This window comes from Lineus longissimus, chromosome 3, assembly GCF_910592395.1.
Source record: "Lineus longissimus chromosome 3, tnLinLong1.2, whole genome shotgun sequence".
Classification (NCBI taxonomy): Eukaryota; Metazoa; Nemertea; class Pilidiophora; order Heteronemertea; family Lineidae; genus Lineus; species Lineus longissimus.
In genome coordinates this window covers 1,469,442-1,492,920 of record NC_088310.1, presented here as the reverse complement: position 1 = coordinate 1,492,920, position 23,479 = coordinate 1,469,442, and the positions used below count along the sequence as shown (strand labels likewise).

The 23,479-nt window shown below is 41.5% G+C and overlaps 2 protein-coding genes across 3 annotated transcripts; one reads left to right on the top strand and one right to left on the bottom strand.

Moving 5' to 3' along the window:
• Positions 1-782: 782 nt before the first annotated feature.
• LOC135485265 (trithorax group protein osa-like) lies at positions 783-9,491 on the bottom strand. Of its 2 annotated transcripts, XM_064767115.1 has the most exons (9): positions 8,993-9,491; positions 8,324-8,618; positions 7,498-7,614; positions 7,080-7,229; positions 5,469-6,794; positions 4,193-4,270; positions 2,463-2,522; positions 2,022-2,168; positions 783-1,361 (listed from the first exon to the last, which is right to left on the bottom strand). In XM_064767115.1, the coding sequence occupies exons 1-9, from the start codon at positions 9,383-9,385 to the stop codon at positions 787-789; spliced, it is 3,141 nt and encodes a 1,046-aa protein (XP_064623185.1). In that variant the 5' UTR covers positions 9,386-9,491; the 3' UTR covers positions 783-786. The 2 variants fall into 2 exon arrangements, with proteins under 2 accessions (XP_064623185.1, XP_064623186.1); XM_064767116.1 differs by lacking the exon at positions 4,193-4,270.
• Positions 9,492-9,892: 401 nt separating this feature from the next.
• Positions 9,893-23,194, top strand: LOC135485264 (protein phosphatase 1 regulatory subunit 14B-like). The gene is made up of 4 exons (XM_064767114.1): positions 9,893-10,237; positions 14,755-14,838; positions 16,749-16,790; positions 19,186-23,194. Exons 1-4 carry the CDS (start codon positions 9,941-9,943, stop codon positions 19,225-19,227), a joined length of 465 nt encoding a protein of 154 aa, XP_064623184.1. The 5' UTR covers positions 9,893-9,940; the 3' UTR covers positions 19,228-23,194.
• Positions 23,195-23,479: the final 285 nt, after the last annotated feature.

Below are 23,479 nucleotides of genomic sequence, written 5' to 3'. Positions count from 1 at the left end.
GTATTGAAGGAGTCAGACACAGAACGTACACAAAATGCTCAAATGTCTTGAGGGAAGCCTGATACTCAACTAATGTAGTTCAAATGCTAACATGATCACTCTATGTTTGTCCAATTTTGAAGAAGAAAAATATCAACTGTATTTAAGTAGATTCGATGCATTTAAGTACAGATCACAGTTTGCCCTTTAAAAAAATCCTAGACGTCAAGTGTTAGCCAAGGAACTGGGTCTCACAATAACCACAGAATGCTGGTGGATAACTGCATCCCGCTCTCAAGGAAAAGCCCTGTAGGTAAATATGGCCTCTTACATGCAACTATATACAGTGTGATAACTGTGCTCCCTGACATATCAGACAAAGAATGCACATCCATGTACATTCAGAAAATAAACAAACTCTACTATGAACAGGGTCCAATTGTTTTCATCTCAAGAGGGGCACAGCTCAAACACCAATGAGGCAAACCATACTGAACACTGCTGGGCCCGCGCTTGACTAGAAACACCAGGAACTTGTATCACTTCGAAAGTTTCAAGCTCATTGGGTCTTGAAGCCCATTGCTCATAGTTTTGATATTATTGCTTACAAAATCACCCGTATGAATGGTGGGAGAATGCATCCATGCCACAAGTGTGACTTTCAGCAGATTCTGCAGGACATAGCCACGACCCAATCAGCTTGAAACCTTCCTTTCAAAAACCAACCCAAGTTGACCTGACATCCTTGTGTATTTGTTGTAGACACATACACCAAGGATTCCAGCTAAACTTAGCATCAAACCAACTCTATAGGTACATGCCGTTTATGAGATAGTCCGCCTCGTTCGATGTTAAAACGCGGCCACGTTTTAATCGTCTTTTCACCGTCCTCAATCTACATCCTAAGAATAATACAAGTATAACAGTAATAGCGAGACTCAAAGACAGTGCCACAACCGCACCTTGGGATCCTCCGTAGAATAAGAACGAGGATCCCGAATCATCAGGCTCCTCCACATGCGCTTGAACCTGCACATCACTGGCAGCTGGGTGGTCCACAGCAGTTTGGTGGTCCACAGCAGCTGCAGGTTTACCCTTTGGCACTTCTCCAGCAGATACCGACTCTGGCGCAGCTTCTTTTTCATCCGTTATCTTTGCACCCGATTTTTCGACATTGCTCTCCGGTGCAACTAAATCTGATTTTGTTTCTGGCTGACTGCCTGTCTCTATGGGTTTTTCTTGTTTTGGGACCTGGGGCCTGGCGCTTTGAGGGTCTCCATCCTCAATCTTGCCTTGATTTGGGTGGATCATCTGACTCTCTGTCTTGTCTGGGTGACTCTGAACCTCACCATGGCCAGTGTTTGGCACAGTTTGTTCTTTTGCTGGAAAAAGATGACAACATGTATTGCAAAGACTTTATCTTGAAATTCAGTAAACTTCATACCCAAGAAGAAACTTCCAAGGCATGGCAAGTCTTGTCGGAGTGGTGCAGTAGAAACATCAGCACTTGTCACATCTGATGGCCTGGGTTAGATTGCCAGGTCAGACCCAGCACTTGTCACATCTGATGGCCTGGGTTAGATTGCCGGGTCAGACCCAGCACCTGTCACCTCTGATGGCCTGGGTTAGATTGCCAGGTCAGACCCAGCACCTGTCACCTCTGATGGCCTGGGTTAGATTGCCGGGTCAGACCCAGCACCTGTCACCTCTGATGGCCTGGGTTAGATTGCCAGGTCAGACCCAGCACCTGTCACCTCTGATGGCCTGGGTTAGATTCCCGGGTCAGACCCAGCACCTGTCACCTCTGATGGCCTGGGTTAGATTCCCGGGTCAGACCCAGCACCTGTCACATCTGATGGCCTGGGTTAGATTCCCGGTCAGACCCAGTATTATAATGTGATAGAGAGGGCAACTCAAACTGATGCTATAGGTCTCCTCTCAGGTCTACGGTTTCCTCCCAGCATAGATATTGCCCAAATATTTATGAATGAACCTAGTTTAATACAGAAGTAGGCTCTTCAGAGTCGTAACACAACACCTACCTGGATGCTCCAATGTTTGATCCACAATGACTTCTGGACTTGGTCTAGTTGGTTGTGGTCGAGTCGTCATGACAACAATAGGTGGGCGAGGAGACTGAATCTTGATGGGAAGGTCTGATCCAGTTTCAACTGGTCGCATGCGCTCGTCTAAAAGTAAAACAAGATGGTGAATAGTGTTTTAAAACACATCAGAGAGAACAGTATAGATACAATGCCAATGGCGCTGTAACTAACAAGGTGAGATCAGGTCAAAAGATGTCAACATATCAAAACCTACAATTCTATCCTGAAGTCTGAAAAGCATATCTGAAAATAAGCTCAGAAAACACTTCAACTGAAACAGGAAAATAACTGAACATTTTGATATTTGCACAGAACAGGAAAGGTCGGGACATTTTGTACGACATCGGTACGACATCATCACACATCCTGTACGCTTACCTGGTCGGTCACTGTCTGCCTGCCCAGAGACAGGCGTGTTTTTATCATTTCCTTTGTTAGCTATGAATGAAAATGAGAAGGACATAATCAATAGCTACATATACCGGTATATTCAATGACCTGGGCCGATTTGTACAAACCATGTTAGCTTTTTAACGGAGACGTTAAGTCTTAACGTGAACATTTCAGTGGGTTTAACTGAAAGAGATAACGTCCTTGGGGACACTTAACGTAACCGTTAGGGATAACGTGACTTTTGAACAACAGGGCCCTTTACATGAACTTCTTCACTGTCAACTGAAAGGAAAGCTTGACTGAAAACTGGTCATCAGCAAGACATTGTGATTTTAAAATGAGTATCACGCTAAGCTAAAATTCAAAGGAAAGTAAATTATGATTATTTCTGAAAAACCTAACAATTAAGGAACTGATACAGAACAGATTACCTCACCAAAGACTGCAGCTGTCATTCCTCCAATAACCTTGGCAGTTACTTGCTTGTGACCTGGACAACTGTCCAAATGAATCAACTCATCAAGATTTTTTCAAAAAGCCAGAAATATAAACCACAAAGGAGACAATTCTATAGACTGACAGGTGCACCACTCGAGTGAAAGGTTTGCGACATTGGAATCACATTTGCTAGGACGGAGTGGCATCATTTTGCAGCATGCAATCTCATCACCACAGTACCATTACTTTCATGCAGGGCAACACTGAAACTCACAACATTAGGTACCTATGAATGACGGAGTGAGAAATTTCTCACATTGAAAAGATACAGTCGGATTTTTCCCTGACGACTCTGGGGAGTGTAATTCAATATCTCATGGCGGAAAGCAGAAGACAGAACAGTTCACTGACATACATGAATTAGTTATGACACAGGTAATACACAAAGGCATACATGTATATCACATTTTCATCTTAAGTATGCAGGACCATGTTCAGCACAGTGCCTCTTTGCTTAAATACGGATTCCCTGCAAACTTCTGATGAAAAGAACACAAAACTTCACAGATAGGAGTCCTGGAGTCTGTTTGCGCTGATATCAATCAACATGTCGAGACTGTCACCCTCCCTTTGTCTTTTAACAAGAAGACTACCCAAACACACAATAACACTCAAGTAAAGGTGAACTTTTTTCCCTTCCTGGACTTCTTACTAATAATACTCAGCCTGGAGACTGGACAGAAGTCCCAAGGTGAGTCTCAGGTGGACTTATCTATGTTATGTGCCTCTCTGTCCTGTGAGGTATCCCATTTCCCCCCCAGTTTTAGGGAGTCGGAGGGCTACATCAATGTGCATCAGTGTAATCTATTCTAAGTGACGCTATCAACTACTAAAACGGGTGAGTAGAAAGAGCAGACGTAAGAGCTTCACAATACAGATAAGATACCCAACTTGAGCATATCATAGAAAACAGTGCAAAATGTGCACCCTTTATTACACCGACAACTACTGTTTTCACGGAGGCAACAGAATTTCGTTAGAGCCTGGCATATACCAGCTTGAGCCTCCAGTAAACACTGCTTGAACACTGGCTACCTTATGCATCCCAATCATTTTGACAGTAAATTTCAAGACTAAGCTTAAGTCTCTGTACCTAATTTCAATAGCAAGCTCAACTTCACTACAAGACATTGACTGGCTTGAGGGGAAGCAGGTGGGTAGGAGCTGTGCCAGGTTCGCCCATGCAACAAACACCAGGACTACGGCCAAGACTGTACCGTCATTCAAGCCCGGTTGCAACTGGTCGTAATACTCCCAGACGCGCTCCTGCTCTGAGGTCTCAGGAGAAATGGGTCCTAAATAGAAACAGGTGAACGTAAACAGATACGGATAGAAGATAGAAAAGCAAGTTAGTAGATACCCAATGAGGACGAGGGCTATTAGGAGCAAAATCTGCCCAAATCTTTGTCAAAAATATGTGTTTGACCCAGCCACAGGTGATGGTGTTATACTCATTTGGGCCTCCAAGAAATGTACATGTACATACACCATCTCATACTTTGTAATGTGCCCTGTTAAACTTAAACCATGTTGCAATCTGGAGAGTCAGAATGTCTAGTGCCTGCCATACAGTGTCAATAGACAACTTCATGAGGTGACCCATTTTGGTAATCAAGAAGAGGGGATCTGTCAGTCCTCATGGGGTTGATGACATATACGCATGGGCAGCAATATTGGACAAAAAGAAGTCGAAAGGTTTCTTCTACAAGACTCGACTAAGAACAATGAAGAGATGGACTTTTGATAAAGTCCTGTAGATGGTCCTGCGAGCCGCCCTAGAAAGGTCCATGACTCACTGCACCGCCTAGCTGATTGATAGGCCACTACACTTTTCATTATTTCACATCCCCGGCCTATCTACAACTTCACTGAGACCAATGTTACATGTGTCTTCTATAAACAGAGGACACCCTGTACGATGAACTGTTTTTAGCGTTTCACAGGACATTATGAGAGAGTACCAACCACAACAACAATTCTATATTTCATCCACAAGTTCAACCATTCTAGCTTGTGTATGCTCAATCAAATTGCCAGCAACAAATCTTTCTTATCTAAGTGAATAAACAAACATATTTTAAAGATTTGCAAATGTTGGAACAAAGTGAAGACAACACGTAACTGAATAATATGTCTCACATGGACCTGAACAACAAAGGGAAAACAAAGATAATGTGATCAATTGATACATTAAACATTTCTCGAAGAGAACAGGAACTTGAGTGAAATATGTTCCGAGCTGATTCCTGCAAACTCAAAGGATGTATAGAATGAACACAACAGAACGACGAATGTGGTAAAGATGACAGAAATGAAATGATGGGCTCAGTGAGAACATGAATACAAAACAAATCATACCTAAAGAAAACATAGAAAACATCATATGAATTCAAAATATAAACTAAGAATAATGACAACGTCCAAACAACAAGTGGAGAAAAAAGGACAAATTAAGTAAAGAGCTAAACACAAAGACACGACACTAGAGCTGACCTTCATTGTAGTGGTAATTAGTGTACTGAGCCGGTGCAGAGAGGTCCGGGTACGGGTTGCTGTTCACATCCGTGTATCCGGTACTCTCGTAATAATCTGGGTAGTGGCCGCGGGAGCCGTAGTTAGTATTCTGTGGACGCTGACCAGTTCCGGTGTTCGGGTACTTTGGTTGGCTGCCGGTACCGACGTCTTCGTAATTGTTGATGAACGGCACATCCTTGTCATAGGTGGCGTCTTTGTCGTACTGATTGTAATATTGGTTGAATCGTCCCTGGCCCTGCTGGGCAGGCTTCTGTTTATAATCAGGAACTGGGTGGAACCCAGCCTCATACTCAGGGTGAGGATATCCGCCACTGTTGTAGTTGTACTGAGAGTTGTATGCTCCTTGTTGCCCAGGTTTGAACTGGTCAGTAGCTTCTTGGTAAGGATTGGTGTCAGGGTATGGGTAGTGGCTCTCTTTGTCATATGGCTGACCTTGTCCGGGATTTGTAGGCCCGTAATTTTGCTGATTTGCTATATGTAGAGTGTTTTGTAATCTGGTACTTTCAGGTAGAATGCCAGTATTATCAGGTGATTGGTGAGGGACCTGGATGCGGTCAGGAGGAATCTGGCCACTGTAATGACCATCAGGACGACCAAGAATATGTGTCTGACTTCCAGGTCCCCTGCCAGGTGTCTGCACTGGTCCCTGACCCAGGGGCTGTTGCTGTGTTTCTGCCAAGTCAGGTCTCTTTCGATTCAGAGAAGGGTTGTTTCCCACCAGCATGTTTCTTTGATGAGAAGCCTGACTACTTGGTCCTTGACCTTGTCGTTGGGGTGTTTTATATGCAGGTCTAGGATTATTTGGTTGATTTCTATCCTGGCTTGGAGGGACCACAATATTTGGTTTCACCATATCAGATCTATCATGAGACGGCTGCTGAAATTCGGTTGGATTTGGATCAAAGAGATCAGGTCGTTTCCGGTTGAGTGTATCTTCCCTATCGTGGGGGACTTGGGAAAGGGGGACACCATCTCTACCATGACTGAGTTGTGGAGGGCCCACTCCAACATGTCCTTCCCTCTGTCTGTAATCAGGTGGAGTGCTACCCCTAGTAGGTGGTGGCACTTTCTCACGTTGCCTTGGCAATTGAGACTCCATGTCATCCTCACTCCCTTGTCCCAGACCAGGTTGGGGCTTACCCCCGTCATGTTCTGGATTATGCACTGGTTGCCTCTGTGGTCCACTTTCTGGATACTTTCTTGAATCATAAACTGGATGATCATCCTGAGGGGGGTTAACAGGCTGTTGTGGCTGATGGCTATTATCATAATCCGGGGCATAAGCTGCATGGAAACATGGTAAAAATGCAAGGTGTTAATGATGACTTTTAAGATGTATTGTTCAAATATTGCCAGATCTGACATTTTCTTTACCCAAACTGCATTCAAAAGATCCTGACAATTGCTTGAAAGTACAGATCAATATATCCTTGCTGCCTAGACTGTTTGCAGTCTCAATATCTGAACTGGCTGGTGCAAGGTTCAAAACTGAGGATTCCCTGATTCCACAATACCATGGTACTGTGCAATCAGGGAGTCCGCCCGAGACAGCTCCTAAACATCACTCACCTGGCAAACAGTCAGCCTCGTCCGATCCATCTGCACACTGGCTTACACCGTCACATCGGTCATAACTTGCAATGCATCTTGGGTAACTCTTGGGATTCTTGCACTCAAACTGGAATCGTCCACAATGCGAGACAGGCTCTTCTGGTAAGACTGGAAAGACAAGCAGTTGATAGACAGTTTATATTCTCATGCAGCCGAATCAGGCCCTACCTTAAAATGTGTGTAAAACGATTGAAATGACTGGGACGTGCGATTGCAGCAATAAGGGTTGACCTCTCATCCAAAACCAGTAACATGGGTTGGATATTGATCTGGCAGGACTAACAATCCCCAGGTAAGGTCGAACTCATATGCAGTCGAACATCTTGTCATAAGATTCCCTTTGCAATCAGCTGGTGTGACATAAACAGATACCCACCACATCTGCCATTCTTTGGAGAGAAGCCATCTTTACAAACACAGAACTGCTCCAAGCTGCACTCGGTATTCTCATCTTCACAGACTTCATGTTGGCTGCAAGCGGCAAATAGTTTCACTGAAAAAGAGGAGAAAGGAACTTGAATGAAATGACAATCGAACGATGAAGTGATCCCTTCCATCCCCAAAGCCAGCAAGTGCTGCCACCATACCTACAATATTGTAGGTTATAATTGTTAGGATTATAATGAATTTGGACAATTGGTGATTCAGAGAGACTGATTCAATTCAACTACACGTATGATACTAGTCTATGTTCACTGCCAGTTTCTGCTGAACAGCGGATTGAGTAGTACCCTTTTAGGTGAATTCCTATGTCACAGTAGGACAAGAGTCTACCATGGAAAATGTAGTATAAATGCACCATCTGATACAGAGTCAGATATACATTTCTAAATGGAATCATTGCTGGCAAAGTGGAGCAGCGCATTCCTGGTCACACACCCATTTCCTCCGAGCACCTGCCTCATCATCAGAATCAATCAGACACAAGTTGCCATGGAAACAAACAACCAGAAAAGACGAAATGGGTACCTGGCGTGATAATGATAGGCATGTACATTTACCGCAACACATTTGAAAGAGACCAATTACATGGTTGATTGAGGAAGTTCTTCAATAGAGTAAACCAGGCATGCAAGGGATTATATTTTTTCAAACTACAATCATGTCACAGCACGGCATTTGTAAGTTGAGAGAACTTAATGAAGGCGGCATTATCATTCCACATTCAAATTCAAGACATGAATGTCACGCTGACAATGTACCTGGCACAATTTCTTGAAGAACAGTTGTTGTAGGTGGCAACGCTGGAGCCTTAGTTGTACCCGGTGGAGTTGTTCTTGTAGGCTGATGTTCCGTTGGCTGGACAGTTTCAGGTTTATTCACTAAACCTTGCAGCGCATCCTCATGGTTCTCCACTGGTACTACAGCTGGGACTGTTGTTGTCACTTTTTCTACTCTTGGTGCTGGTTTCAGTATGATGCTAGTGTAATTAGCATGATCAGTAAACTGACATCTGGTTGGATTGCCACAGTCAAAAAGATAGCAAGCATTTTTTTTCTGCAAAGAAACAACACAGATTTTTAGAACTAGAATGTGCAAAGTATACAACAGATTTATGGATTGATCAGATCATAGCAATCCTTCATTCCTTGTAGTCTATAAGTATAATTGATATTCATGTACGTAGAGCCACTTGGCATTGTTACCAATCTCCATATCTAGGAGATAAAAAGGGCCTCAACATTTCAAACTTTCAGTCCGAGTCTGCCTAACATTGCATGCAATATGTAATACCTCCCTACCGGTAGGCCTACATATCACTATCAGATGTGACATCATAAGCAACCCTGGGATGACGTCATCAACACCGAAGGCAAAAGGACAGGATGACTAATATTTACTAGCATGCACTGTTTTCGTAAACAACTCACTTTGTTTTCATAAACTGCGAGAGTACAATGTGACATCTGACAGCACTTGTCCAGGCATTCCGTTGCCGACGCAATCTTCGGTGAAGCCAGAAAAGCAGCACCACTTTTCACGGAATCTGTTGTTTTGATGATTGTGTTTGCTACAACGGAATCCACTGCATTCGGACTCCCCCTGGTACATTGAGGGGAATTATCCACAGTATTGCTGGACCCATCTTTCAGCCCCAAAAGATTAGCTTCATGGTGACGGTCAGTCTGGCCATTTTCCTTCTCAAAAAGTCTCTTCTGGATTTCTTGCCACAGTTTTGACTTGAATAAATCGGCAGTTTCTTCAGGGTATTCCTCCCCGTAGCACGTAATGATTAGTACCGTGAGCAAGACTACAGTCTTCATTTTCTTAATTCGCTTTCAAATACACTTTATCGAGCTTTATTAATTCCCAAATAGTGATTTTGTGGAGAATCTTTCAAGAAAAGCGAAATATTGTTCTGTCAGACGGCCATCTTGAATCGTATGACGCATCAGAATTGCGCATGCGCTTTTTTGAATTTGTCATTTGCCGGTTCAGTCTACGCTAATTGATCCAAAATAGTTTTTTTACATTTTTCCTATCTTTGATAAAGTGACAAATCAGACAATTCTTCAAAATAGAAAATAATGCATAAAATCAATTTTGGTAGTTTATTCATACAATTAAAGGAGTTGCAATTACTGATTATAAAGTAATCAATTAGCGAATGAATATTTTGGTATTAAAGGGACATCCTCGTTTCCAAATTTGTCACGTACATAACAGCAACAGTATTGAAACGCGCAATCAGCTGAGACGAGGTTGCTTCAAAAATAGTCCCAATTTTGGGACAACACTGGCTTGTTGGCTGAACGTATACAAAGTATACACTTACACTGTATATATATAGTTGATATTTTCACACAGAGAAGGCAGCCATGGCTTACAGTAACACGACAGCAGATCGGAGGAGAAATCCCCCAGGCATGGAGAAAAACAATTTCACTTATGCTTCACCAGAACCGTCAAGAGTTTCTGAAGGTCCCAATACTAACACTTCAGTAGAGCCAGTTGATAAGAATGTCAATTTTGGTCAAGCCCAAAAGGAGAAGGATGACGACCGGAGAAGGTTTTTCACTGGGAAATACGACAAACATGCGCTGAGCTTGATTTCAAAGCGAATAAGGGTAGAAGACTGGGTGTCTGAGCAGATGTTGGAGTTATATGAGTGCTCGGTGAGTACAAATCCTACATTTCTTTTTAAGAAATTTGCTTATTCCCAGTAACTTTTTTCAGGGCCCCACTGGAACTGCACTGTGCCACTGGGAACACACGAACACACTAGCACAATGAACAGTTAGTCAGTAGGCCTACCGGTAAAACTACAATTTTCAACATTTTATGTGTATATAGAGATATTTATTACAGCCTCCTAAAACTATAGTTGCATATTATGTGGGTCATAAAAAGATCAAAATCCTAAATCCACTGGGAATCCACTGGTAGTGATATAGAAATCAGTTTTCCCAATGATATATTTTATACTAGAGTCTGCTACAGGAAAGGCTTGTGTTCTGTATTGTTATGTAATGTCCCGCATTGAATCATCCAACTTGGAAGTGTTGTACATTTGAATCCGCACTTGTGAGAGTTTCCCACTGGAAACCACTGGAAGTTCAGCTGTGTGGTGATACTGCACTGTGTTTCTGGTGTACGTAATGCACTGGGACCCGTGCTACCCCACTGGCACTGGTGCTGTTTACCCATTCCCATCCTCAATGTAGTGTTAACCATCAAACGGAAGTCTTCCAGTGACAGTGTGTTCCAATGTCAATTTTCATCATTATCATCCAGTTGGTTCCAGTGTAAGCTTTCAGTATAATTTTTCTAAAGATTTCCCATGGTCAGTTTTTCCATGGCCAGTTTTTTTTTTGGCTTTATTCAGTACCGTAGCCTTGCGTTGTATGCTAGAGTTCACAGATCATCTTGTGGCATCTTGAACTGTTGGTCAATGAGGGTTTCTTTTAACAGGTTAGGAAGGAATAGATTTTCATGTAAAAGAGGAATTATTTCATTATGGACTGTCACAAACATTACAAAGGTTCCATGGTTTCTCAAGATCTGTAAAGCTTCCTGGTTTCTGCCTTCTGTTTTGCTTCCCTTCCCTGCCATTCTGCCAAATACCTGTAGGCTACATTGATTGTTTTTATAATTCATGACACATACATGCATTACATAACTATCTTGACTAGCTACCTGTTTTATTCATGACCTCTTGTATATTCATTAGTTCAGAGAAACCCTACTGTACTTATTTTACCATGTTGTTTTTTGCCAAGTATACATTGTAAATAAGAAGCATAGCATAAAATGCCAACATGTCTTGTGTACACCAGAGTGGTTCATACTCCAAGCAAGTGCGACATCTAGGCAGACACAACATGTACACGAGGGCAAGTAGGGCAGGGTTAATCCCCAATTTAGAGTAGACCAGCAATTCAGGCCTAGTCGGGATTAGGGTGCAGGTCACTGTAATGATCTACACGCGACAATCAATGACAGAAGACCACACCACTAGTAAACGTAGCCTGACAAATCCTAACCTGCTGACTAAAAATAATATTCAGTGGAAGGTGTCACAAACCAAAAAGGATGGTGAAATCGTGAACTGCAAAATTGGCTGCTGCTTGAAATATCTTTTAATGAGTGACGTGTTATTGGGCAGTTTAGAAAGAGTTCGTGCTTAGTAAGCTAAACACTCGCAAGCCAACTTGTCCTTGCTTTGATCTTGAAGGTTCTAAAACTTTATAAAATATTGCGAGACAGACATGGTGCTTTTTCTGTTGTGGGTCTGCGAGACATGTGTAATTTTCATAAATCAAAATTCTGTCATTCCATAGGCCTATTTGGTGACACCCCTCCTGCAGGGCCTTACACATTTGATATCCATCTATTGAACGCTTGTACATTAGTACACAAGCCTAATAAATCTGTCTTTATTATGATATGGACAATAAGGCCTTAGGATAGAATAGGCGTGTAGAATTCTTGCTATTTCTTCTCATGTTTAAAAAAATCAATAGGCTTTACGCTATTGGGGGAGTCGTGTGTGTACTTGTGGGTCTTTGAAGTTGGTGTGTTGAGAATCGTCATGATCGATAACTTCAGTTGGCTTGTTCTGTTGAGGGAGTCTTCCTTTAGAATCACATGTTGACCTGGCCACTAACCTACCCTGCCGAACATGAGAGAACCCATACAAAATGAAAAAATGAAAATTGTCGCCATGCAGTGATTCTGTTTGTCACAAACATGCCTCTGCAGATAAAAATACTACTCTTTTAGCAAGTTTCATGTCATTTGCCAGAGTCCACACCTTGAGGTTCACACATGTTATAATCGCAGCTTAGGGAACTGGCCATGAGACCTCTTGTTGCTGAATTGGGCAGGCCCACTGGAAGTGAACGTGTAGCTTACAACTTATACAAGTATGGGCCAAAATAATGTTCGTGGCCACCCAATGAGCATTGAATTCTTTAAGTTAAACTGCCCATTTCGGTAGCCCCTTGCTGAGACTTGCTGTCATCAGGCTGTCCAATGGGCATGAAATTGGAACAGGAGCACTCGGTGTGAAACAAAGGAAATTGGTGAGGCTATCAGTTTACTTTGCAATCAGACTTCTAAAGTATGGCTCGCTAAGGCTTTTAGTAATGCAGATTGGGGGAGGTCCCTGAAATTGTTTTACATGGATTACCTCTATACCCACCCTATAGCAAAGTTCTGCCAACTTTATACCAAGTTTATTGTAGAGTTTGATGACCACCATCTAACAACATACTTTTAGTAAACCTGATCCTGTTTTGTTTTAACACACCTATTTGCTAACCTATATCAAACTAATTTGTTCAATAGTTAAGAGTTCGACCGCTCTGTTGAGACGATAGTGAAACAACTTTGAATTGGCTAATGTGAATATATCGCAGTAGCTCCTGGAAGTTGTTGAATTCAAAATTGCTCCATACTTAATTCTCATTGGTTTTCAGAGGGTACAAATTAAAAATGCCTTTCAAAACATATTTAAAATTGTCTACCTTTCCAAATGCCCTCTCCTCCAGTTGTTATAGTTTTGTGGAACATAACAGTATATGTATTCAATGTAAATGTACCCAAGTGCTCCTACAAGTTCTTTTCCAATGACAGCCAATCTATAATTCAGTGCTTTCAATAGCGCCGTGAATGTACTGTTTGGAAAGGATGCAATTTGCAAGGCAGATGTTGCTGAATATTAAAATAACATGCAGTTAAAGCTCTAGATCTCTAAAACAAGTTGCATGTTAGAATAAAATCATTTGGTGCATCTCCCTTGCCGCTGCTTCTGGTCATATCTGAGTGGTGTTAGAGCTGCACTCATTGTCATCATCGATCAGTTACTCAGAAGTTTAGTTTATATGAGACACAAATGTTTGATAGTTTCTACAGTGGGTTGACTATATTATCAGAACTCGTTGAGCATGAATTAAAATTGAAATTGGGGAAGATTTGAAAACTCTGACTGCTTTGGGAAAGGATGATAATACAAAACGTAGCCAGTCTGGCAATGCAGCGATATCAGACAGAGGCTGTAGCTCGGGGTGCCTGGACTCGGAGATAGTTGATGGATTATTTCTTCCAGGTTTTTGCTTGCTGTTGAGAATGTATCTGTGCTCAGTAATGTATACCTGAAGTGTTTCTGTGTGTTCATGACTTGACCTTGCTGCTCTTATCATCAAACCTGATATTGGTTACTCTGCTTATCGAATTTCTTGACCTCACTTTGGTTTGCTGTTGCATTTCCTTCCTGGATCTGTGAGCTCATGTTCAGCAAGCAAGCATTAATATACCCACTTTGGCTTACCTGATAATTGGTGTGGGTGGTATTGATTGAGAAGGAAAAGAAAGTCAATTGAATTAACTTCTATTAGCAGATCATCACAGGCTATTTACTTGAAGCACCTGAATGATTTATCTTGTAATAGGTACAGGCAACGATTGGCATACACTGCTGGTACAGGTTTGTAGAATGTCTCCTTGCCAGGCAAGCAGTCCAGTCTGCTGATGTTGTTGACATTTCAATTGATTGTGGTTATTTTCAAGGAAGATATTTTGCTTTGTAGCTTGAGGCTTTTTTGACGAAATTAACACAGAACCATACAAAAGGAAGTTAGCTTCTTGTGTATTTGTCTGAAACTGAAAGCTGATAGATGTATGGTTGGCCTTACTCCTCATACAAAACATGGCTTAGATTTATATGATCTTCATGAATTCGTTTACAGGTAGTCCCGCCAACTTCACCCAACCCACTTCATTAGATTATGCTTTGATTGTTTTCGATTCCCTGCGGGTATTGTAATTCTTTTTGCCCAAGTACAGAAACAGATTGTTGAGAGGTTTATTCGATGTGGTCATGATATGGTGTAGAGGTGCAAGAGATCCATTACTTTGAGGTGTTGTCACATGAGAAAATATGTTACATGCAGCATATTGACGCCAACTGGTTTATCGGCAGCAGATGGTTCTACTGATTTCCGCCCTTATGTTGTTTACATATAAATGGTGAACATTGGTTTCTTTATTTGCTCTACATGTGGCCCAGTAGGCCCAATGTCCCAATTCCTTATACCTCAAGTACCTGTAGATTCCGTGATTACCACTCATCTTTTAAAATGTTCAAATGAGTCACCCTGATTTAATCCTGTCCCTTTTTGTGTGATTTCAGGATAATGGTGAATATGAAGCAGAGATCGATTTAGAAGAACTATTGAATGAAGATGAAGACACAGTACGGAGAACCATATTACATGTAAGTGATAGAAATCTTTATCATCACCAAGAAAAAAAGACGATGAATCATCACCAAGAAAAAAAGACGATGAATTGTGAATCACACTAACCATGTAGACCACACTGTCCATCTGACATGGCCCCTAGAACTCTGAAGTCATGTAGACCACACTGTCCATCTGACATGGCCCCTAGAACTCTGAAGTCATGTTGGGCATGGTCGTTCTGACCAAGCTCGCATGACCACTCTTACCATGACACAGACCATGCAGCCATCCAGCCACGAATGGCAGCAGCAGCTCTTTAATCTCTTAATAACTGAAATCAATATTTCTTCATCATTTTCTGATTGCAAATGCCAACAGATGCATTGATCAAGCGTTAGTGAATAGCCCATGCCAATATTGCTGCAGTTTTTATTGAAAACTTATTCCTTGAAGTCTTGAATACACAGCATTCAGGTCGGTAGGTGGGAAGAGTTGGTTTGCTTGTCTAGAAATCGGCCAGTTTTGATTAGCACAAGTGATTCGGTGCATGTGGCGGTATGTCCGCTGTGCCATCATCAACATGGTGAACATACAAAGATGTTTTACAGAAGTGGACCATTCCTTTCAGTCAGATTCTTTGGTTTACTGGGGTGAACCAAGAATAGATCTGTTGTTCAGACATGCCGGCAAACCCAAAGATGGTGCTTTGCATATGTTTGTCCACCGTCACCGCAACATGATCAAACTTCTCTTCATTTGATAAAGAAGCTAGTGACAGAATCTCCTACATCTATGCTCTGCAGCATTCAAAAAGTAGTAGTTAGGCGGATTGATCCATGGTCTGGCATGGTCCCGAGCCATGGTCTGGCATGGTTCCGAGCCATGGTCTGGCATGGTCCCGAGCCATGGTCTGGCCTGGTCCCGAGCCATGGTCTGGCATGGTCCCGAGCCATGGTCTGGCATGGTCCCGAGCCATGGTCTGGCATGGTCCCGAGCCATGGTCTGGCATGGTTCCGAGAGTCGAATGCTGAAGTCGTTAAGTTTATCATGCAGTGAAGCAAGTGCAAGTTCTCTTTGCTTGAGGAGTAGGGTGTTTTCACTTGCTTTGAGCTGTATGCACCCCAATGCAGACATCATCATAACACCATCCCAGATATATTTCACCTCTGGCAATGCTGCAACAGTCTCCAGCTGGATGTTTGGCATTTTTACAGAGTATCTATGCCCTAGCTGCATATCGCTAACGTCTGCCTATGTCTCAGAGTTATGGTTGTCTGTTTGCATGCTTGTGTGCTTTGAGTTGTTCCAAGCATGTTTGTTTCACCAAGCTTGTTCCATGGCGGTGTTGACTGGAAAGCTGAGATAAGATTTTGTGAGATCAGTTTGAGAACAAGCGCAAACACTTCTGGGCTCTCATGATAACGCTGTTAAGGGGGGAGATAACTGCATGGGAAAAGGCCTCAGCAGTGAAGGGGAAATGAGGAAGAAAACAGCCCTGGAAACATCACTTTCTATCAATTCTTCCCTTCCCTTCAATTCTTAGAAGTACTTGTTTGGGCAGAGCATAGATAGTTCACAGCCAAAGAATCCCAATATGCTCTTTTTCACACATTGAATAAGAACCTTTGGATTGTGAAAGAAAAGTGTAAACTGCCCACAAATAATGCACCATACCTTTGGCTTTATTAGGTTTATCTCCATGGGTAAATATCATGCTGAAAGGTTTTCCTCAATAGATTTGAAAAGAATGTGGGAACAACCAGAAAAGTTGCAACCATTCACTGTGACATCTATCTGGGCCAGATTCAGAAATATTTCGATGGAAAAAAAGTCACAATGTCAGAGATATAAGAATGTTATAATGACAGTGAAAAATGTCTCCTGTCGACTCTATTTATAGCTTGGCTTGAATAGGCTGACCTTTGTTCGTCTTATTTTGCAGGAAAAACTTAGTGATGCCAAAAAGGATAGACAGGAAGTAGATGTAAGTGTCTTCAAAAACCCATTAATGGGACGTACATGTCCTTCAAGTTACTTAGTAATGGGGTTTTGTTATATGTCTGAGGTTTCAAGTCATGGCTCCTCCATCCAATATGGGCTTGTCATAGTATCTAGCTCACTGGTGGAGAAGTATAATACTTGGCCATATTGCAGAACGGGACCATGCCACTGTTAGAGGTTGAACCAGAAAAAGAAGTATTTGGACAATAGGGGAAATGACCGACTCCCTTCTCGATGTACCCACTGGACAAAACTAGAGTGATTAGTTCCTTTCTATACTTCGTATGAATATAGCTTTGTATGCCTAATGCGTGTCCACTATATTGTCTGTAAACACTTGGACTCCTGGCGTGTGTCTATTACAATTTCCCTGTCCAGTCATTCTTCATGATAGAGACTTGTTTGCTCCATCATGAAGAGTGGAAGCAGCATACAGTCGAGATCATTCTTCAGACTCGATGGGGCCATTTATCAACCTAAATCAACTCTGGTCCACACTAGCATAACAGAGTAATTCAATTACTGGGCTAGAATAATAGAAAAGGGGCGTTGTCTTCATGTCCTAGTCTACAAAATATGTGGACATGCAGCTATGAAATCAACATTGTATTGTTCTATGTGTCGATCTATCCAAGCTGTTAAGCCTGATTCATGACACAGTGTTGTAGGTCTCCGACATCCTGATAGCAAATAGATTCTCAAGTTTAGCCTTGAAATATTAAAACTGAGCATATTTGAACAAGCTCGTTTGGTTCCTGAATAACCTTAACTAACCATTCAACGAGACTAGGTTTAGTTTGTACAATTACTTATCAATATGATATCACCTCATACATTTATGTAAACTTTTGCTGGGCGGTGGTGCAAATATTTACCCCAGGCTAATCAACAGCTACCTTCTCATAACATTCTACCTTTCTACCGAGCTGCCATATTTCACCCAAGCATTAATCACTTTGTTCATTTCTGAGGAGGATTTATCAAAGTGCCAAAGTGGTCTATCCCAGACCTACAAGTACAAGCAGGCTTTCCTGTTAGAGCTGGCATATTCCCGCAACCATGTTTCACCCCAAAATGAATCACTTTTTAGCTCACCTCTTAGCAGAGGTGAGCTTATCCCATACCGTGGCGTCCGTCGTCCGTCGTCGTCGTCGTCGTCGTCGTCGTCGTCGTCGTCGTCGTCGTCGTCGTCGTCGTCGTCGTCGTCGTCCGTCGTCCGTTAGCAGGGCACGTTTCGTAACTGTTAGAGCTATTGAGTTGAAACTTGGTACACATGTACCCTTATGTAATGACACCTTGGAGACCAAGTTTCGGTCCGATTCATTTCATGGTTTGGCCACCAGGGGGCCAAACGTTAAAAGTGAAAATATGCAATATCTCCCTTAATAGTAGTCGGGAAATTTTGAAAAAAATATGGTAGGTACTTCTAGCAAAGGTGCATCATATATCCTCCGGGTTTTTGATTTGACCTCCTTTTCAAGGTCACAGAGGTCAAATGGTGTAAATTGGCCGTTAGGATGTAACGATGGCACGTTTCTAAACTGCAATGACTATTGATACCAAATTTGATACACATTTACCCCTTAGTCAGGTGATCTCAGGGACCGAAGTTTGGTCCAATATGATTCACCACTTGACCACCAGGGGGCAAAATCCAAAAACCTTAAAAATGTGATTATTCCTTAGCTTCTTGCCCGATTGCCACCAATTTGATATCATGGGTACATCTAACCACCATACAGTATATGTCACACAGGTTTTTAATTTGACCTTCTTGTCAAGGTCACAGAGGTCAAATGGCGTAACTTCGCCGTCAGGCCGTAACTATGGCACGTTTCTTAACTGCAATGACTATTGATCACAAATTAAGTACACATGTACCCCTTGGTCAGGTGATCTCAGGTACCGAAGTTTGGTGCGATCTGATTTGCCGTTTGGCCTCCAGGGAGGGGGCCAAATCCTAAATTCTTCAAAATGCCATTATTCCTAATAATGACTTGCCCGATTGGCACCAATTTTATATCATAGGTACATCTAATTCTAACAACCATTCAATGTGTCACCCGGGTCTTCTTTGATTTGACCTACTTTTCAAGGTCACAGAGGTCGAATGTACTGTAAATTGGCCATTTTGGGGAAATTGTAATTGCTTGGACCTACATCAAACCTAACACTACATGACACAATACCATGCTCTTTATCCATCTTTCCTCCACATGAGGTGAGCACAATGGCCCTGGCCATTTCATATGGAACAAAATCTGAGCACTGGTGGGGGGGATGACCACGAGTGCCAGGATTTGCATGATACAAATAAAAGTTTTGATTCGGTTGATTTTTCTGCCAGCTTATGCGCCATCTCAACTTTGTTCTTTCAGAAATTTGTTGAAAACTTATTAGTGCAGCTGAAGAACTTATAATAGATGTGTTAGAGTAAAGACTATAAAAGGATGTAGCAGAAGCAATGTCGCGTGCCTGGATTCTGGAAGAAACTGGGTTATCGATGCTGGCCTGTTGGATGCAATGATTGAGGAACTGAGGAGTACACCCATAAGGATCCTGGTCTAATACAATATCGTGATGGCAGCTGCAGCCCACCAAACTGTGTCAAGACGTTATCTGAACGCATTTGGAATAATGAGCCTGGTTCGAAGATGGGTATTTGGTCTAGCCATGGGTTAGACCATGCGTCTGGGCACCCCCAGACTTTGCTTCACTGTATTCTCGTGTGGATTGTGACTATGCCCTTGAAGCGTCTGGTCTCTTGATAGGCCAAGCCATACATTGTTGTGGTTGATTAGCAGGAACACTGATCATGTACCTTTCTATGTCAGGGGCAGTTCTTCTAGAGGCTCACAAACAGTTTGTCCCTGGAGATACAGGATGATTTTTGACAAGTCGGTCCTCATGGGTGACTTGCCCCTGACAAGTTGTCGATGGGACAAACTGTCCAGGACGAATAGTCATATGGGACAGATTCTTGGGGTTAATAAGTGTTTGGGGTTGAATTTCTTTGCCATCACAAATATGGCAAAGAAGGACTTTGTTCGCAAAATGCCATTTGATAAAAAAAGTGAAAATATTATTCAGAATGTTAAAATATCGGTATATGTGATGGTATGTACATACCCCATATGACTTATTACAAGAGAAGACGTCATTGGTGAAGACAATGAACATAGTCCACATGAAGAGTTTCATTGCAGAGCTCTTTGTTCAGGGCACGTTTGGAACTGGCCAGAGCAGTGTCTTCACTAAAGATGTTATGAGAATTTTTGTCCTCATGGATTCTGGTATATGCAATGAAAGCCTTCATGTTGCACCTCAACAATTCGTAGGCCTTGAATGTACATATAGGTCAGTGCAGCACACCTTCTTTTAGGCAGTAGCAGTAGGCCTAACTACAGGCTCCATGATGGCCTGATGTTGGGCTGTATTCAGACCACATTCCAGAGTGTCCTTCTGAATTCCATATTGCTCTCAAGATATCCTATTTGAGGCAGTTTTAAATCATGTTACTTTGTTTACAAACATTATATTGTAAGAGTGGTTTCAAGTGATGTCCTCGAGCAGGGCGATGTGCCATCTGTCTAGGACATACTGGAACTCCTGCTTTAAATGGACGCCGTCTACTCAATATGGGTTATAGTTGAAGTAAGCACAACAAACTCCCCAGTGATCACATTATAAAGGTCAGGTGGTAAAATGATTTATACTTGAGCTTGAGCTGATAAGAAACCTAGTTGTTATATTTTTCAGTCCATGAGACCTGGCCCTGTTTTGAATGGGTTTACAAAATCTAAATTGAAAATCTTTCAAAAATTTCAATTTTTTTTTGAAAGCTTTAGAATTCAGCTGTGAATATATGTGATCCTTTGTAAATGCATATCAGTATGTAATGGTCTTCTCTCTTGAAGATTATGGTGGACTCCCACTGAATCTCAATTCATATTGACCTTGAGTTTAACATTGCACATTTAGGGTATTTCAGTACCATAGATATGTTGTCTGCATATGAATATGCATGTACTGTAAATATGCTTCCACATTCTTACAAATTCCATTTAAATTCCATGCTTTTTTCCTTTTAAAATCTGCATGTTTACAAACTTTTTTTCTTCAAATATACTGTGTGTTGGTTGAATTTTCTCAGGGTCTAATGCTTGCCAAAATTCATATCACCTAGAAATGAATTGTTATATCACACTTCGTTTATTCTTTGTCCACACCATATTGGGCTCTGGAGCGTGAACTCCTGGTCGGATTTCAAATGTTAGAAATTCATGTTTCGTTGGAAACCAAACTTCAAAGAAATCTGACCAGTGGTTCAACCTCCAGAGCCCAAAAGGCTGTGGACGAAACATTTACAAATAGACTTTAGTGTGACGTGTGGTGAACCATTGCATATCATACGTTGTAATCATGAAATGTAGGCTTGTAATTCCTCTAGTATCAGCCTGTGGAGGAGTATTGAGATCTGCCAGAAACAATACCAGCATTTGTATACTCCGTGTTTCCATATGTTATGCTTCACGTGTCACGATTCACGTGAGCAAACGAGTCATATCCAAAGGGCAACTGAGGCTGTGTGGGCATTTATAAGCAACTTTGAAAATATAGTAGAACCTCTCTATTAAGGACACCGTTGGGACTGAAAAATACTGTCCTTATTAGAGAGGTTTCCTGATTAGCGAGGTCAAATTGTATGGTAACTACCAATTCGAGACCAAACTAGTGTCCTTAACAGGGAGGTTGTCCTTAATAGAGAGGTGTCCGCTAAGAGAGGTTCCACTGTACTGTTGTTCACGCCTGATCGTGACACGTGACTCACCAAACATATCTACATGACTTCTGATGTATAGAACAACATCTCATAATAGGCATTAGAAAACTTTCCTCTCTCGGAAGCAGGTTGCTCTATCGGCATGAGCAGTTACATTGGTGTTAAGTCCTAACGCTGTTAATGTAAATGAAATCATTGAAGAAGATCATGTTTGGTTGAGGTAACCCTGACGTTTGTCTCGACGTCGATCGAGAAACGTGATGTTATTGTGACTTGGACTAGATCGGATCTTGATGATCTGTGTACATTACTTTTTTTCTACCTAAATGTTTCTTTGATACTGTTTGTGTTACTTGCGTTAAGTTTCACCAGGCTTTGTTCTTAGTTTAGGTGCCTGTTAGCGTCTCTTCCATAGTTTATCTAGTTTTCTTACTACTGTTAGTTGACTTTAGTTAGCGAGAAAAAAATCTGAATGTTTTAAACAATTCTGTGAGAAAGTGAACATGATAATGCTGTACTATTTTGATAACGTAGAATCATGCTACTTAAAGGCCTAGCTACTCCATTTGTTCAAAGAATTTGGGATTTGAATTTGAATTTGAAAATTTCAATAGTGTAAATATGTACTGAATGACAATTTCAGCAATGTTGATGTGAAGACTGATAAACTGATAAACAAGTACTATAATTTCGGAGTTTAACTAATCTGCACCAACAGATAACCTGGTGATAAAGGTTCATGAATAGAATAATGATTTTATGTAATGTTTCCATTGTCTTAGTGCCAGATAACTTCACGACATAGATGTTCCTACAAACTAATCATCTGCTGGCATTTCAAGCTTCCAGAAGGACTTTCAATTTATTTACCGTCCTTATTCATGCTGCTGATTTTATTTCACAACCAAATTCTGATCTGTGTGGAGTTGTATACTTGGTCTTGATATTAAATCATGAGAAGTTAGATAGTTTTCGGTAACCAATATAAAGCTTTCGGACAAATTGCCAATTGAGCGATTGAGCTGGTCATCCTTCTTCATAAACCAGTAGTCCTCCAGTGTATTTTTCAGGGAAAAGGTGAAATATCTGGTTGCCAGTAGGGCTTGCTTACTACTAAAAGAAGTTCCCTACCCTGAAATAAGGTGGTCTCGGGCAAGGGGATAACTGCTATGATAGAACCCTACCTGTACTCACAGAATCTTTCAGAATAGCACCAGTCACAAAAGTAATTTTAAATTTGATTCTGAAACCTATTTTAGGTCTTGATGTGTTGATGAAAATTCGAGGGGGGGTTATGCATTTAGTGTTCTCTTAATTTTAGAGGACGTGATAATAAATTTTAAAAGATGGTGGTGTCCATTAATGCAGACAAAATTTAATGCTTTAAATTGAGATGTTTTGTTTATAATATGTTAGAACTGCTGTCTAATATTCTTTTTGACAAAGAATACTGCTTTTATTTTAGTCTTCCTGGACTCGCGAGCATTTTACATATGTAGGACTTATTACAGAGATCTGTATGCAAATACATTGCTGTGTCTTCTTGAAATCTATGCTGTACATAGGATTTTTGAATCCAGAATAAAGAGAATTAAGTAAAGGTATATTCTAGTAAGTTTTCCTTGGAATCCAGTCATTATTGCTTTTGCAATTTTGACCTGGATTTGTACTGTTCACTGCCAGTGAATGGAGGGAACTACGCGGCCTTTCCAGGAGTTGGATCAAGATCAAAGTGAGATAAACTCGACTGTTGTAACTGACCACAAAAGTCAGTAGAACATGGAGGTGGTTCCCTGCTGAAGTCATCGCTATTAAGCGTATTAATTTACTTTGGATCAAGCTGTCTGCAGGTCTTGTGTTCAGCCTCGAGACGAGGTGAAAAATAACAA